General features: G+C 43.9%; 1 protein-coding gene across 12 annotated transcripts in view; it reads left to right on the top strand.

Moving 5' to 3' along the window:
- Nucleotides 1-16,938, top strand: part of DNM1 (dynamin 1) — a 183,926-nt gene that overhangs the window by 59,213 nt on the left and 107,775 nt on the right. For all 12 annotated transcript variants that reach the window (XR_008933777.1, XR_008933776.1, XR_008933775.1 and 9 more), the window contains exons 2-9: nt 1,798-1,871; nt 3,034-3,183; nt 4,386-4,589; nt 5,267-5,365; nt 8,878-9,038; nt 10,850-10,992; nt 12,603-12,738; nt 14,639-14,706. Coding sequence is in view for 7 of the 12 variants with exons in the window: in XM_056860773.1 (XP_056716751.1) it covers nt 1,798-1,871; nt 3,034-3,183; nt 4,386-4,589; nt 5,267-5,365; nt 8,878-9,038; nt 10,850-10,992; nt 12,603-12,738; nt 14,639-14,706 (1,035 nt within the window). In the remaining 5 variants the exon portion in view is untranslated. The remainder of the gene's footprint in view (nt 1-1,797; nt 1,872-3,033; nt 3,184-4,385; nt 4,590-5,266; nt 5,366-8,877; nt 9,039-10,849; nt 10,993-12,602; nt 12,739-14,638; nt 14,707-16,938) is intronic.

Genomic DNA, 16,938 nt, shown 5'->3' with positions numbered 1-16,938 from the left:
CTCCTTCCAGGTGGAGCAGTCCTGCTCTTACCTTCTTCTCTTACCAGTGTGGTGTAGTGGTTAAAAACAGTGGACTCTGATCTGGAGAACCGGGTTTGATTCCCCACTCCTCCACATGAGCGGCGGACTCTAATCTGGTGAACCGGGTTTGTTTCCCCACTCCTACACATGAAGCCTGCTGGGTGACCATGGGCTAGTCACAGTTCTCTCAGAACTCTCTCAGACCCATCTACCTCACAAGGTGCCTGTTGTGGGGTGGGGAAGGGAAGGTGATGGTAAGCCGCTTTGAGTCTCCTCAAAGGTAGAGAAAAGCAGGGTATAAAAGCCAACTCCTTCTTCTGCTCCTCCTCTCCTCTCCTCTCCCTTTCTTTCTTTCTTTCTTTCTTTCTTTCTTTCTTTCTTTCTTTCTTTCTTTCTTTCTTTCTTTCTTTCTTTCTTTCTTTCTTTCTTTCTTTCTTTCTTTCTTTCTTTCTTTCTTTCTTGTCTTACTGTCTTGTCTTACTGTCTTGTCTTACTGTCTTGTCTTACTGTCTTCTTGTCTTTTAACATACAAAAATAGCAAATGCTAACAAGCTTATCCTCCCCCCCACACGTCAGTGTGCCCCACCAACGTGTGATCCATTTCTACAAAAAAGACTTAGACTGATTTAAGAGTAATTCCTTATTCCTGTAGACCGCTGGCAATTGTATTTTGAGGATAGGGACTAGAGAATACTAACCGAATTTGCAATATCTTAACCAAACAACAATTCCTAGGATTCTTTGGAAGAATTTATGATGGTTAAATTCAAATACAATGAATATATGGTGATAGATAGATATCAACAGAAAAAGCACTGTAAGCGAAGACCAGAAAATAGGGCTTTATTTTAGGGTAGGGTATTATTGTAACAGAGTGTCACATCCCTAGCAATTGTAATAAATAATAAAAATTATGCTTGTCGCTGGATCTCATAACTTACAAAGGCACATGTCTCTGGCGATCTAATTACAACTTAATTGTTCTGTATTGCTGTTGCATTCATTCTATTAGATATGTTCATGATATTTTTGTTCTATTTATTTTTTACAGAAATAATTATATATAATTTGCTGTTTATGTTATAAAGTTAACAGTAAATAATATTTGACAACAAAATATACTTTGGGTTTTTGTTTGGTACTTTTATTTTTTCCCACCTGCAAGGAGAATGTGTGATTTTGCTTTTTCTTTCTTGCTTTCTGACCTCTAGATAAAATATATGAATAAGGGCATTTTTACACACTAGACCAGTGGTTCCCAACCTTTTTTTGGCCAGGGACGACTAGGACTTTTTTTGTTCGGAGCAGGGACCCCAAGAATTTGAAAATAAACTTTAATCAGAACTGTTAGTTAAACATTAAACTTAGAATAATATTTGAATATATGTTTTTATAATAGAGAGCTTTTAATCAAAAAATATTAATTTATTATGGGTTTATAACTTTGTTTCGTGGACCTTAATTTAGTTCTCGCGGACCCCTGGGGGTCCACGGACCCCCGGTTGGGAACCAGTGCACTAGACTCTAGTTGCTTTTGAGCCTCTTGGTTGTGCTAACCTGATTGTTGTGGGGTGGGATGGTGAAAAAAGCGGAGGACGAGAATTTGTAAGGCAAAGAAGCCCTTCGTTAAGTGTATGTTTTATATTTACATGACAAACCCAGCTGAAGTCAGAGATGCTTCAAGTCTCTTGTGTGAAGTCCGGAAGCAAGAGCCATATTTTGACCAGTTTAAAAGGAAGGAAACCATCATTCATCAATAATGTTGTTTCATTTCAGGGATTTCCTACCCCGTGGATCTGGCATTGTTACCAGACGCCCCCTGGTCCTGCAACTGGTTAATTCCAATACAGGTATGTCCTTGTTTTCCTCTTCTCCTTCTCAATATAAACGCAAAGTTGTCCCTCAGAGTTGTGATGATATAGACTTTAGGAATCTGTATGTATTACCAGATGAATGGGGGGGGGGGAAACAAACCAAAATAGTCTGTTCTTTACACATGAAGTTTTCTTATAATAAACCAGACCGTTGGTCCATCATGGCCAGTATTGTCAACCCAGACTGGCAGTGCCTCTCCGGGGTCTCGGGTGGAGGTCTTTCACATCACCTGCTGCTACATCCTTTTTTCTGGAGATGCCAAGGATTGAACCGGGGACCTTCTGCATGCCAAGAAGATGCTCTACCACTGAGCCACAGCCCTTCCCCAAAGGGGCTCCCTCATTCATTATAGTCACAAAAACAAAGAGTAATAAATGGCGAGTACAATTTGTTTATATGTTCTCTCCTCCCCACCCATCCCACCCTTATCATATTGTGGTGTCTCCAAGGCTGATCGCTGAGAAGTGGTCTGCTGGAGGAGCTCTTCTGCTTCCATCCCCTCTTCCCCAATGCAAAGGTTCACCTGTTACAAAGCCCCATAGTGGACACATGTCCATCACGTGGACTTTGAGTCAGATATGCTATGTGAATTGCTTGCTGGGAATGTCATTCCCGGGCATGTATGGGCCTGACACGTGAGGAGAAGGGGCTTCAGCAGTGTTAACAGTTTGAATTGTCCACTGTTGTCAGGAAGGAGGAGATGTTCCCATAATGAAAGTGAATGAATGTAATACTGAATGATACAGAAACAAATGGAAATTTTGGAATGCAAAAAAAGATTGCCCATGATGCAAGGTCCATATGTGGAATATTCAGCAAACAGTGGAAATTACCCCCAAAACCTGTGATTGCTGGAACAAAAGTTGCAAAGCAGGAAGAAAAAGTAGGAATGGAAGAATATGCGACTGAGGAAAGGGAAATAGAAGTACAGGTGATGCTGCAGGTAGTGTACACCTAGCAGCATCAGCCAGTCTTTGAGATGTACACTATCAGGGCCTATGCCTTGCCGTGGCCAGCCAGCAAGGAAGCAAATTGTTTTTATGAGCTAAATAGTAACACGTGAGCCTGCTGGTTTCTTAAAAAAAAAAACATAATTATTGCTTGTGATTTTCTGTCCTTCCGCCACCACCCAACTAGAATATGGAGAATTTTTGCACTGCAAAGGGAAGAAGTTTACTGACTTCGAGGAGATACGCCAGGAGATTGAAGCGGAGACTGATAGAGTTACTGGATCCAACAAAGGCATTTCTCCAGTCCCAATCAACCTGCGAGTCTACTCTCCCCATGGTAAATACGGTCTTCACACCAGCTGAGGGGGGTGGTATGAACAGTGGAAGCTCAGGATTCAGTCATGTCTGATGTTGGTGGTGCATATGGAAAGCTTTTAAGTTCCCTTTGATGTCTCAGTTTAGAAATGACTCCTCAACTGTTTTCAGATTTCTGTAGTCCAATTGCACTGTTCATTGGCTGTTCTGTTGATTGAATTTTACTTATACTATGTGGTTTGCTTTGAGTCTCTGTGAGAAAGACGGACTAAGAATAATGTAAATAAATAACTAAATGAAAGAGGATCATAGGCAGAGGAGAGGGATAGAATGCTACAAGGGAGGTTTATACTTTTATGAGCAATGTAGAGCAAATCGATAGGGAAGATATGTCTGTTACTAGACTCTAATTCAGTCCAATGTAATGCATTGGCAGGATAAGTAAAAGGAAGTGTGTATTCATGCAAATAATAATGGATGTATGGCATTCATTGCTGAAAGGTTTGGTGGTGGCCACTAGCTTGTGTATGTAAAGTGCTTTCAAGTTGCAGCCAACCTATGGAAACCCCAGCAAAGGGCTTTCAAGGCAAGTGAGAAGCAGAGGTGGTTTGCCGTTGCCTTCCTCTGCAGAGCCTTCCTTGATACCTTTTCGAGTACCAACCCTGCTTAGCTTCCGAGATCTGATGAGATTGGTCTATACCATGCTACCTTCCCTCCTGGTCACTAGCTTAGATATCTCCAAATAAAGAATTAGACAAATTCATGGAGCAGAGGTCTAGTTGTGGTCATTAGCTACAATAGTTAGTAATGGAACACTTCCATTTCTGGACTAGTATATCTTTGATTATCAGATTGCGGGGACAAATATCAGGGCCTGACTAGCTCCACCTTGCCATCCTTGTGGGTTAATTTCCTGTAAGGGTCTAGCTGGCTTCTTTTGGAGACAAAGTACCAAATAAGCTGGGCATTCAGTCTGATCTAGCGGAGCAATTCTTAAGCTAATGCTGTTAGCAGCACTGTGGGCAGGGATTTTGCTTTCAAGTTATCACACTGAGTGGCCTGCCATCATCTGCTTTCCAAACTTTTGAACACTAAATGTTTTTACTCTGTTCTCAGAACCGTAAAATGCTTCACTGACATACATGGCTTCTATTAGGCATCCCACATCAACACAACAGTTTAATCATGCTGGGCATCTCCCTCTCTTATTTCTTCTTTATTTAGTCTTGAGTTTGTCCCTGGTGGATCTACCTGGGATGACTAAAGTTCCAGTTGGAGACCAACCACCTGACATTGAGTTCCAAATCCGTGACATGCTCATGCAGTTTGTCACCAAAGAGAATTGCCTCATCCTAGCAGTGTCACCCGCTAATTCCGATCTGGCCAACTCAGATGCTCTCAAGATTGCGAAAGAAGTCGATCCACAAGGTATGCCCAGTTCTTCTTTGTGGCTGTTCTGTTTCTTCTGTAAATTCTGATGGACATGAAATTCCAGAGGCTAAAGAGAAATATTGAGTTGCTAATTTATGGAGGATAAGTATCATTGGCTGTGGTAGCTGAATGGAACCTCTGGGATCAGAGACCAGACAGTAGTTGGCAGGTGAGGGCTGTTTGTCTGCACACCCTGCTAGTGAGCTTTTCTATGACCACTGTTTGAATCAGGATGCTGGACTAGATGGACCATTGGTCTGACCCACTCTTACGTTCTCATGTAATATGACATACTCGGTCCTGTAAAGCACGTGCTATGAAACCCTTAAGGGTCTGCCACAAGGCTGAATTTCAGAAGTTCTCCTTTGAATGAAAGGGGAGGTTTCAATTCCCACATTTTATCATCCAGATCATCCCATAGAAAGACAACTGGAATTTCTGCTCTAGGCTGCTTTTCTCAAACATCTAGTAAGGTTGTCTCTTAGAGAACTCATTCTGTATATAACTGAGTATTAGACTTTATGTTCTGGCCTTTTGCTATTGGCATATGAGAACTGAGATCTCATCTGTCAGATACAAGGGATGAAGCCAACTAGTGGAATGAAGCTGACTAAGGGACTGCCTCATAACTCTCACTGGTTCAAGGTGTGCCATGTTTGCTTATGTCTTGACAGGCCAGCGTACTATTGGAGTCATCACCAAACTGGATTTGATGGATGAAGGGACTGATGCTCGGGATGTTCTAGAAAACAAGCTGCTTCCGCTACGGAGAGGTATGGGCCCTTCTTCTTTCCCCCCTACATTCTTCTTTCCCTTTCTGTCCTATTAGGGACCATGACCTCTTGTTTCTTACTAAACCTCCCTATGTCAGTGCTGCCCTGCTCCATTCACAGGAGCATTCTCCCGAGGTTCAAGATAAAATCACTTGGCCTGCGCAAAAATGTTGAGCACAAGAGTGACAACATTCGATGCTGGAATTTTAAGTTAACAGTCTGGAGAAACACAGGCACAGTAAGGTCATTTATGCATGGGTAATTGGACTCACTTTTGCCCCCTGTCTGACTCAGTTGTTCCTTGGAGTTTTGCATGAGTTTTCCATCCATTAGAAATTATTTTGCTATCAGCCCTTGCAATGTCCTGGTCTTCCCATTCCTCTGTTAACCTGAGTCTTCCCTCTCCCCTGAACTCAGCCCGGCTGAAATCTCCATGCAGAACGCAAATCATGGGCCACAGGAAGCTTGCTTTCTCTCACAGCCAATAACAAAGCAGCGTGTAAACAGGCGAGGATTCAAATGCTTCCTGCTTCCTCTGAGCTGTTTTTGAGCAAATGAAAGGCTTTTTAAAACCGAGGCTTGGATTTCTCCCCTGCCCCACATTTTCTTTCAGATTCTTGATTTTTGTTCTTAAAATGCTTTTTTATGCGTCAATTGGGTTTTTTTGTGGGGGGGATTTTCTCTCACAGTAAGTACTATGAATAAGCCAATTACAAAGCTGCATTTAAAGGGGCAGAACTTGATTTGAGCTTGGAGGCTGCTGGTGCAGAGATTCCCAGCTGGAAAGTGTGGGTCCAGCCAGCAACGAACCTCAGGTAAAACTAGGGTTGCCAGGTCCCTCCTTACCTTCGGCGGGAGGTTCTGTTGGGCGGGGCTGGAGGGAGGGAGTCCTGCGCGCTCCCAACTCCATTTCCGGTTTCCTAGCCTTGCTGTGAGCGCACACAGCAGGGATAGGGAGGAACACTGCAGGCTTCCTTTCCCTGTCACAAGCCCAATCGGGCTTGTAGCAGGGACCGGGAGCCTGGAGCCTTCAGCCCTGCTGTGTGCACACTTGGAGCACAGCAGAGCCTGGAGCCTTCAGCCCCGTGGCGTGCATGCTTGGAGCGTGCGCACACAGCAGAGCTGGGGAGGAACCCTGAAGGCTTTCTTCCCCACTACAAGCCCGATCCGTTTTGTTGCAGGGACCGGGAACCTGGAGCCTTCAAAACTCCGCTGTGCCCATAAACCGGAAGTGCCGCACGAGTGCATCGACGCTGACCCTCAGGTGGTCAGCGGGCAGAGGGGCAAATTACTGGGGGTTTGCCCACCACCAGTGGGCACCTGGCAACCCTAGGTAAAACTCCCATGTATAAATGACCTAAGAGACCTTTGAATAACCTCGGTCTCCAGGAGCCAGGGAGATTTCCAGATTTACCAGGATGGTGGAGGGTTGTATTGGTTTGGGCATGAGGGCATCGGGGGCATCAAAATGACTTCAGGATTACCACAAGCAGGACTGGTTCTAGGTTCTGAGGGGCCCTGGGCAGGGAGTGATTGCCATCAGGGCCCCATTCCTACCCAGTGTGCCCTCTCCTGCCTGTGATGTTCTTCCTCTGCCTACTGGCAAGCTTTCCCACCAACAGGGGCACACTGAACACGCATTCAGACCCTTTGCTCAAGCACCACTGGTTGGAGCATGCAGCTGGGTGTGCAACTACAATAAATGCCTGGAGCACCACTAGGGTTGCCAGACTCCAGGTAGAAGCTGGAGATCTGCTATTACAACTGATCTCCAGCTGATAGAGATCAGTTCCCCTGAAGAAAATGACCGCTTTGGCAATTGGACTCTGTGGCATTGAAGTCCCTCCCCTCCCCAAACCCCCGCCCTCCTCAGGCTCCGCCTCAAAAACCTCCCGCCGATGGCGAAGAGGGACCTGGCAACCCTAAGCACCACGTCTGCGTACCCTTCCTCAGTGGCCCTGGACAGTATATTCATCCAGGAGTGTGGGTAACAGAGCATTTGCAAGCAGGGAGGGGAAAATGTGTGTGTGGGCAGCATGGAAGCTGCATGAGTGGGCACCAGTGTCAGAGGACAGGCCAGCTTCACCTAGAAGTGAGAAGAACTAGTTGCTGCCAAGTGTGATTTTGCGTTGGAAGTTCGTATGTCAGACTGAGAAGGGATGACTGTGGATTCACAGCAGGTTCACCATCCAAAGTACCTACACTGCCTAACACTGTTATTTGCACTTTTCATCGAGAAGGCCAGCAGAATTTATTCCTGATCAAACATTTGATCTATTGCTTTGAATGTTGGGGGAGACGCTGAATTCAGACTTCATTTCAGTGTCAGGAAATATGAGGTGTGCTCTTTTAATATAGAGAATATTATAGTATAATATATAACATATGTATTACACATGTTGTGTGCCTAAGTAACTAGGTACTGCTCTGAGCACAACAGGAGGAAGCCCTTCCACACAGAGGTTTATAAAGAGAAAACTTCCAGTCCCATTGCTATGATGAGGGATAGCCCTATATTGAGATTTTTGCCAACAACTCCCTGCAACTATGGCTTTTACAAGCTGTGAGACCTTGGAGGGGAGAGGAGATCTCATTTCCCTCTATTGGTTCTTGTCTCTTCCCCAATACCCTGATACATGTTTTTCCCCTCCACCTTGACTTGTGCTTTCTTCCACATTGTGCGCTCTCCCCCATCCTCACATTACATGTTTTCCCTTCCCTCCTCTCGCTTCGGTTGGTTCATCTATACCCCTACCTTTCTTTCCATCAGCATTTGGGGGTTACCTGTGAACTCACAGTGTAAAGTTTTCAGATTTTTTTGTAAACCTGGGGGCTTCTCTGAGTTTGTAGAAACTGGTTCTTGTAGGTTATCCGGGCTGTGTGACCGTGGTCTTGGTATTTTCTTTCCTGACGTTTCGCCAGCAGCTGTGGCAGGCATCTTCAGAGGAGTAACACTGAAGGACAGTGACGCTACAAGAACCAATGAACTCTGACCGTGAAAGCCTTCGACAATATTTTGTTGAAACTATCCCCCCATCCATACTTTTCCCTGTTTATCTACACACAGCAGACAAAGTTTGGAATTAGATATACAATTTATGGGTGGAAAGTTATAAGACCTGGGAATAAGAGTCCTCCCCTTGCCTTCTCGAGTATCAGAGTGCTGGATCAATCCCTCCCCCAACTTTTCCTAGTTTCTCCTTGTGGAACTTGTATCCCTCTTTTTTTTTCTGAAGGACATGATTATTTTGGGTTTCTCCAACAGAATTATGTTGCTTCCGTTCACAACCTGGATACAGCAGAATTTCCTACGATTCTCAACTGTTCCTGAATGACACAGCAGTGGTTTTCATCTTCATTTCCTGGTGGTCATCAAGACCCCCCTTGTCCTCTTTGAGAACACATTTCAAGCTCTCTATCTATTTCCTGCTCATGTGGCTATATTCATCATTGTCTAATTTTCTAATTTACATGCCTTAGCCGCCTGACTCTTTGACCTGTTTTTAACTTAGGTTACATTGGTGTGGTCAACAGAAGTCAGAAGGATATTGATGGAAAGAAAGATATTTCAGCTGCACTGGGTGCCGAAAGGAAGTTTTTTCTCTCCCACCCAGCATATAGGCACATGGCAGATCGCATGGGCACCCCCTTCCTGCAGAAAACACTGAACCAGGTACTGAGGGCTTGACAGAGAATTGACTTGGCTGGGATTTCCATGAGGCATATCACAAACAGAAGAAAAGCGTTGGAAAACATAGGCTCAGTTCAGATGTCACAAAGGATCTGTTTGTTCATTAGGGTTAAGCACTCTGACATTCCCTCTCTGCTCCCGTTATGTGGCAAGCCAAGACTGAAAACGGAAATATTCAACTACAGTTAGTGGTGACATCCAAATACAGGCACCTTCACTGAAGTTAGTTCTTCTTACCCAGTAAGTGGGATTCTTGACCAGGATTAAACTGTGGTTGAGAATGCTAGTTACTGGGAACTAAACTAACTTTGGTTAGTGAAACCTAGCCACATTCAGACATCACGATTAACTGGATAATTCTGTCTTTAGTCTTGGAGTAGAAGGATGGAATGAGGAAGGTAGTACATGAGCCCAATATTTAGGTGACTTTCTTTCCCAGTTACTAGAATTCTTAACCATGATTAAACTGAATTTTACCGTGCTGAGTAATTCCAGTTGAAGACCATTGAAATCTATGGGCTTAGATAGGGGCTTAGACTAGGATTGCATTGTGTGTTACTGGAAAAGAAGTTCACTTGGATCAGTGAAGACACCTACATTCCGGCAGTGTTATTAATTGGAATTAGGTTGAAGGGGGTGGGGTGGGGAGAAAGTTTGTGCACAAACCCAACATCTAACAGAAATGTATTCATGATGGCTGAAAGCAGCAGAACTAGGCTAATGGTTAGATGTATTTATTTAAAACATTTCTATGCCACCTTTCCACCCAAATAGGGTCCCCCAGGTGGCAACCATCAAAACGTTTCAACGTAAAAACAGCATTTAAAATTAAGTATATATAAAAATAATTCTATGAAAACATATAAATACACATAACAACACAATAAAGGAGGGGGACCAGTAACTGTTACTGGGGGTGCACCAAACAAAACAAAAACAGTCTTCACCCATTGGTGGAAGGCAACGATTGAGGGGGCAGACGAATATCCCTGGGGAGGGAGTTCCAAAGTTTTGGTGCCAAGACAGAGAAAGCCCTTTGTCAGGTTGCCACCCATCTAGCCTCAGATGGCAGGGGCACCCAAAGAAAGGCCTCTGAAGATGACCAGAATAGACAGGGAGGTTCATATGGGAAAAAGCAGTCCTTAAGTTAAGCTGGTCCTAAGCCATATAGGGCTTTAAAGGTCAGCACCTTGAACTGGGATTGGAAGCAAATTGGGCACCAGTGTAGATGGATCAAAACTAGAGTAATATGGTCCATATGACTGACTTCAGTCAGCATTCTGCCCACTGCATTCTGTACCAATTATAGCTTCCGGACATCTTCAAGGGCAGTTCCACATACAGTGCATTGCAGTTGTCTAATCTAAATGTTACCTGGGCATGTACCACAGCGGCAAGATCTTTTTAGCAAATTTCTCCTTATCTGAATGTTTATAAGAATTAATTTTGTCCCCTTCCCTCCTCCCGAGTGCCATAAATACCAGGTAACTAGCGATACACAGAGCTGCCCCCAGTCCTTTTCTGCCACTGTGCTAGGCCAAAATACTTTTCTACAGACCCAGTAGGGTAAATCCAACCCCTACCCTACCATTCCACTGAGCAAAGTGTGAAACCTTCTTCCATCCTACCAAGCCTTCCCCCAACTTAAGTTGCTGTTCCTCTAACAGAAAGACCTACTTAAGTTGGAGGAAAACTCCTTAGGCTGGAGGAAGGCACCTTTGGAGAAGGTTGGATGCGCTGTATTGAATAGGATTTTTTAGAACTCATCTTAACATTTTCACTTTACTCTGCAGCAATTGACCAATCACATTCGAGACACACTGCCAGGCCTGCGGAACAAACTCCAAAGCCAGCTGCTTTCCATTGAGAAAGAAGTGGACGAGTATAAGAACTTCCGCCCCGATGACCCTGCCCGCAAGACCAAAGCTTTGCTTCAGTGAGTTACTTTATTCTATGGGTTTATTTGTTGCTTTTCTGCTCTCAAGGTGATTTTCCCAAAAAGAAAAAAAAAGTCCGTATTAATAATGTCGAGCCCAAACACACTACTAAAAACACTTTTTTAAAATGTTCCAGCTAAATTCAAGATAAAGAACCATCAGCATCGGTAGGCAGAGCCAAGTTATTCATGTAGCTTCACCTGGCAGTGAGAAATAAACAAGGAGTGGCTAGTGTGTGGATCTTGATAAAGGTGTGAGCTGCTTAGGTTATCCTTCCTACACTTCCATCTCTCCTCCTCAAAGCTTCAGATATAGAGTGGAGTCACCATGTTCCGATTACACTGACACTCATTTTATGGCATTGCCTGCTCCTAAGTGGAGCACTTAGGACACCCTAGGGTACCGTGGTGATAGATGTGGGGATGGAAACAAGCCTTTCCCCCTCTACCATACTGGAACCTGTAGCAGCAGAATCCAAATTAGCAGTCAGGCAAGACATCACGGTCAACTGCTGCCCTGGAGTGGGTGAAGTCCTTGGACAGAATGACAGATCCCCTGGGCAGGCAGCTCCAAAGATTGAGTGCTACGACAGATAAAGCCCTGCTCTCCATCCCAACCATCTCACTTCCAAAAAGGAGAGAACACAGAGCAAGCCCCCACCCCATTCTGATCAAAGTTGTTGGGGGGAAATCTGCAGGAAGGAGGCATTCCAGAAAGTACAGCTGGCCAAGACCTCTTCCTTTCTTTTCCTTTCCTTTCCTTTCTCCCTTAGAAGCTCCTTGGTTTATAAATCTTGAGCAGCATAATTCTAAATCTATTGTTTAAGGGATGTAAAGTCTGAGATAAATTTTGCTACTGCCAATGTAACCTTAGGATTGCTGTCACTTAATGAATACGGTATTAGCTCAGATGCAGAGTTACTTGTCTGATCTGTTAGAAGAGGAATCTTGATCTTAGATCCTCATAAAAATGACATTCCAGGAGCACGTGTGCTAGAGAATCCATAGAACCAGAAGAACACGGGCAGGATCTTGGCCAAGACCTTTTGAATTGGGCTTGGAAGCAAATCTGAAACCACTGCAAATGTGCTGTCATAGGTGTGATATGTTCTCTATGGCCTTCCTTATCAGGAAGCAGCCTGAAGACCACTGTGCCAACTATACTTTCTGACTGTCTTCCAAGGTGCATATAGAGCAGGACTTCTTAAACTTTTTCCACTCGCAGCCCCTTTTCACACAAGAAATGTTTACGCGACCCTGGGTATATAGGTATATAAAATAGGCATACAAATCAAACATTTACTGATAATAAATCATAAAGAAACCTTTTACTGTTGCCAAATTTTTCGCGACCCCCACATTCAGTTACGCAACTCCATATGGGGTCATGACCCACAGTTTAAGAAGCTTTGATGTAGAGCACACTTTGGAAAATTACTGTAGAATGGGTGATGGGAGTTCTATCAAAAAGATAGTGTCACAGCTGGCTCATAAGTCAAAGCTGGTATGAAACACAACGCGGAACTGTTTCCATGTTCTTATTTAATTGGGTGGAAGTACGGCCTTGATGGTATATTTCCTTTCATGGTGTCAATCCTTTTTCTGTGTAGGATGGTTCAACAGTTTGCTGTGGACTTTGAGAAACGCATTGAAGGCTCTGGAGATCAGATTGATACCTATGAGCTGTCTGGAGGTGCTAGGATCAATCGTATCTTCCATGAACGATTCCCCTTTGAGCTGGTGAAGGTAAAACATTCTCATCATCTTCCTCATTCGGGCATATCCTTCACTTTCACAGGTTGATTTTCTGTCTTTCTCAACTAACTGTCTCGTTTTGTTGCTTCTCTTTATTTTTTCTTTACTATTATTATCCCTACATCACCAAGTGTGTAAAGTACTTTACAGAGTTTTTGCTGCTCACTCTCAAAACAACCTTAACATAAGAATATAAGAGCCCTCCTAGTTCAGACCAAAGGTCTATCTAGTCCAGCTTCCTGTTTGACACAGTGACCATCCAGATGCTGTCAGGAAGCCCACATTCAAATCATGAAGACCCTTGCCTGCTTCTGCCCTCCAGCACCTGGTATTGAGAGCCAGCATGGTGTAGTGGTTAAGAGCAGTGGTTTGGAGCGGTGGACTCTGATCTGGAGAACTGGGTTTGATTCCCCACTCCTCCACATGAGTGGCGGAGGCTAATCTGGTGAACCGGATTGGTTTATACACTCCGTCACATGAAGCCAGCTGGGTGACCTTGGGCTAGTCACTCTCAGCCCCACCTACCTAACAGGGTGTCTGTTGTGGGGAGGGGAAGGGAAGGTGATTGTAAGCCAGTTTGATTCTCCCTTAAGTGATAGAGAAAGTCGGCATATAAAAACCAATTATTATTATTATTCTATTCAGAAGTGCACTGCTACTAAACGTGGAGGTTCAATTTTGCCATAGCTGATGATAGACTTATCCTCCGTAAATTTGTCTCATCTCCATCTAAGCTAGTGGCCAACACTGTATCTTGTAGCAGTGAATTCCATGAGTTTTGTGCTGTGTGAAGAACTTTCTTGTGTCTGTTCTGGACCTACTGCCAGTTCAAGTCTAAGATCGCGCTACTATTATTATAGGAGTGGGAGAAAAAAATTCTGTCAGTCTCCTTTCTTCACACCTTGCCTATTTTCATATGTCTCTCCCCATTCATCATTTTTCTACACTTGAAAGCCCCAAACTTTTCATCAATTTCCTCACAGTGAGTGTGATCATTTTGGTTGCCCCTTTCTACACCTGTCCCAGCTGCATAATGCTCTTTTTGATGTTGGGCAACCAGCACTGAACACACTATTCTACATGCAATCACAGTATGGCGTTACAGAAAAGCGTTATAGTAGTGGCCTTCTAAGGTAGGTCAATACTATTCCTGTTTTACAGACTGAAACGGAAAAATCCCATTTCTTGGGTGGGGGAGGTCTTGCCCTTACTTCTTCGGCCTTGCTTATGTCAGCCTGCTTAATTCAACCCTTAAAACATAATGGGAACCCTACAGAAGGAAGCATGTTTGTGCGTAGCACCACCCCTGCTGTATAGTTTCACCCTATATTTGGCTTCTTTGTCATGTGAGCTAATGACACTAGAGTGTCACGGAAGCCAGGAACTGTCTTTTATTAATAAAATGGTGCCAATGCTGATGCCAATCCAGCTTGTGATCTAGGTCGGTCACTGCTGTTCTGTACCATAGGGCAAAGCTTCTTAAACTGTGATTCGCAACCCCATATGGGGTCGTGTAACTGATTGTGGGGGTTGTGAAAAATTTGGCAAAGGTATGCAAATTTGCTTTCGTCTTTAATAAATGGTAAAATTATATGTTTACCAAATAATTGTTTTAAAATTTAAAAAAATATGATTTATTTTCAGTAAATGTTTGATTTGTATACCTATTTTATATACCTATATACCCGGGGTCACGTAAAAATTTATCAGGCCAAAAGGGAGATTGCGAGTGGAAAAAGTTTAAGAAGCCCTGCCATAGGGTGAAAAAGCTTTGTCTGCCATCTTCTGTGATGGGTACCTCTTTTCTATCCCAGTCTGTGCGTTTTGTAAAGTCAGTTTTTATGAACATGCAGCAATGGTCCACCACTGATGAATTTTCCTCTTGATGCAGATGGAATTTGATGAGAAGGAGCTCCGTCGAGAGATCAGCTATGCCATCAAGAACATCCATGGTATCAGGCATGTATCACTGCAATAGAGGCAGAGCCTCTACTTCATTACTGTGATGCTATCTCTAAAGCTTATGGGTCCCAGAAGACTTCAGAGGTATGGTAGGTTGGCAGACAGGCAGAAATCCTTGCCCAGGCTGTTTGCTTTCGAACATGTTGGTAGGTTCCACTGTTCGTCCCCGTTGGCTTGCTGCTGTTACCTGAGGCAAGGCAAGGTAATGCTTCCCTGCTATTTTCTGTGGGAAAGGATGTGGTGTAATCTGGAACTATGAATTAATATGGGAAATAACATGCTAATCCCACCCCAGCTATTGTTTTGCATTCCTTTTCTAAATATTAACAAGCGCTCAAACTCGCAATCTGGTTGCGAGGGTGACCCAGTCCGCAACACATCTGCTCATATCGGTGTGAAACGTGCTGGTCAAGCTTGCAGAACCCTCTGGGCAGTACTCCATGTGCCAGCGATGAATTGCAGCCAGCCAGGAGCTTCATAAGCATTCTGATTTTATACACATATATATTTAAATTGTTGAGAGTGGTTTTTTTATACAAAAAAGTGCCATACTCAAATAGAGCAGGAAATGCTCACATGATAAAGTTGAAACTGGAGCATATGAACATATGACCATGGAGTGTCCTATATTTAATGAGCTGAGGGCCAGTTTAATTAATCCTTTATTCATAAATATGGAAAGGTCCAACGAGGCATCTTGCAGTATGAGAGCACTGGTGATGTGGCTACTATCAGATACAAATGATTCTGTTACTCTGTCTGTGGCAAAATTTACAGGGGCAATAATTAAATACCAAAAGAATAACACTAAGTAGGGCATTTTTTAATCCTTTATTTTCTGCTCGAGGCTATAGCTGTATGAGCAGTACTAGATAGATAGACAGACAGACAGACAGACAGACAGACAGACAGACAGATTTCTTTAACAGCAAAATTTCCTGTTTTCCAAGATGCACCACATGACGAGCGTTCAGCATATAAACAAACACAACATAATAATGTCGGAATAAGCCAAATAAGTGAATCCTGTCAGAATATGAATGTTAATACTTTTATTACACTTTTTAGTCCAAATTGGCTTCCAAAGCAGCTCACAGGAATACCCCTCCCTATACAAGTGGCCATTAAAACTGAACATGAATGTTGCCTGGGGAAGGGATACACAGGTGAGCTGTATCCATACGTAGTGGAGGAGGGAGGGCTGGTTCCTACCCTATAACTGATGGCCTCTTGAATGTCAGTGGGAACTGGGGAAGAGGGGCTGTCAGCTAGGCAGGGGGATCCATCTGGGTTTGCAAAACGGGGGCTTTATCAAGCAGCTGGCTGGCTTCAAAGGGTGGCTTTTATGTGATGTGCAGTCCAGGAGATGCAATTTTGACCAACCTGTGCTGAGCGTGCCAATCTGGGCAGAACAGTCCCTTTGATTGATTGAAAACTTGGAGTGTTTCACAATCTTAAATTTCCCATAAGGACAAAGCAGCATTTGAAAGCAGACCTCCTTTTGGCATTCTGCGACTGATCTGGTCGAATCTGTTTTGTGCCCTTTTGGCACCTGTACGGTTTTTTTGTGCTTTCTGACAACTCCTTGAAATCAAGGGAAGGGGGGAGAATTTTGTTCATCCTGCACAAGTCCCAAATCATAGAGGATGAGGTAGGGATAGAGCCGTTGTACTACTGCTGTACCTAGAGGCAATGAACCATAACGGTCTAGTATTCCGAAGAGATGCTGAGCCCCCTTTTCCCATGCCAATTCCCACCATGGTGGGGATCATGGCTAGAAAACAAAGGGCCTAAATAGATGTTGCAGGAGACGCAGAGGTGCCACCTCTGCTCTGTGTCTCTCTCCCCTTCTTCCTCATACCATCTAGTTGATAACAAAGGTCTTTTATGCATGACTGTTTCACTCCCCATCACCCCACCAACGACTTCAGGTCTTTGTTTTGATTTGCACCGGTTTTATCTTAAATTTGAAAATGTGGGGAAAATGCAGGGAAATGCTGGGGGAGAGAGAGGCGACCTCTGATGGTCAGAAACGGCATGCATAATCAGCACAAAGACCCGACGTGGTCAGAGAGGTGACGGCAAGGGAAACAGTCATGCGTAAAAGACCAAAGTGTGACATGATCCTGTCAAAGTATGCTTTGCACTGCACCATCGCTAAATAATCTTCAGCAGGCAGTGGGCAGTGTGTTTAACTAGATGTTACAAGAAGAGGGTGGGAAAAGAGAG

The sequence above is a fragment of the Euleptes europaea genome, chromosome 14 (assembly GCF_029931775.1).
Source record: "Euleptes europaea isolate rEulEur1 chromosome 14, rEulEur1.hap1, whole genome shotgun sequence".
Lineage (NCBI taxonomy): Eukaryota > Metazoa > Chordata > Lepidosauria > Squamata > Sphaerodactylidae > Euleptes > Euleptes europaea.
Note: the sequence above shows the minus strand (reverse complement) of the source record. Positions and strands in the feature narration are given on the sequence as shown.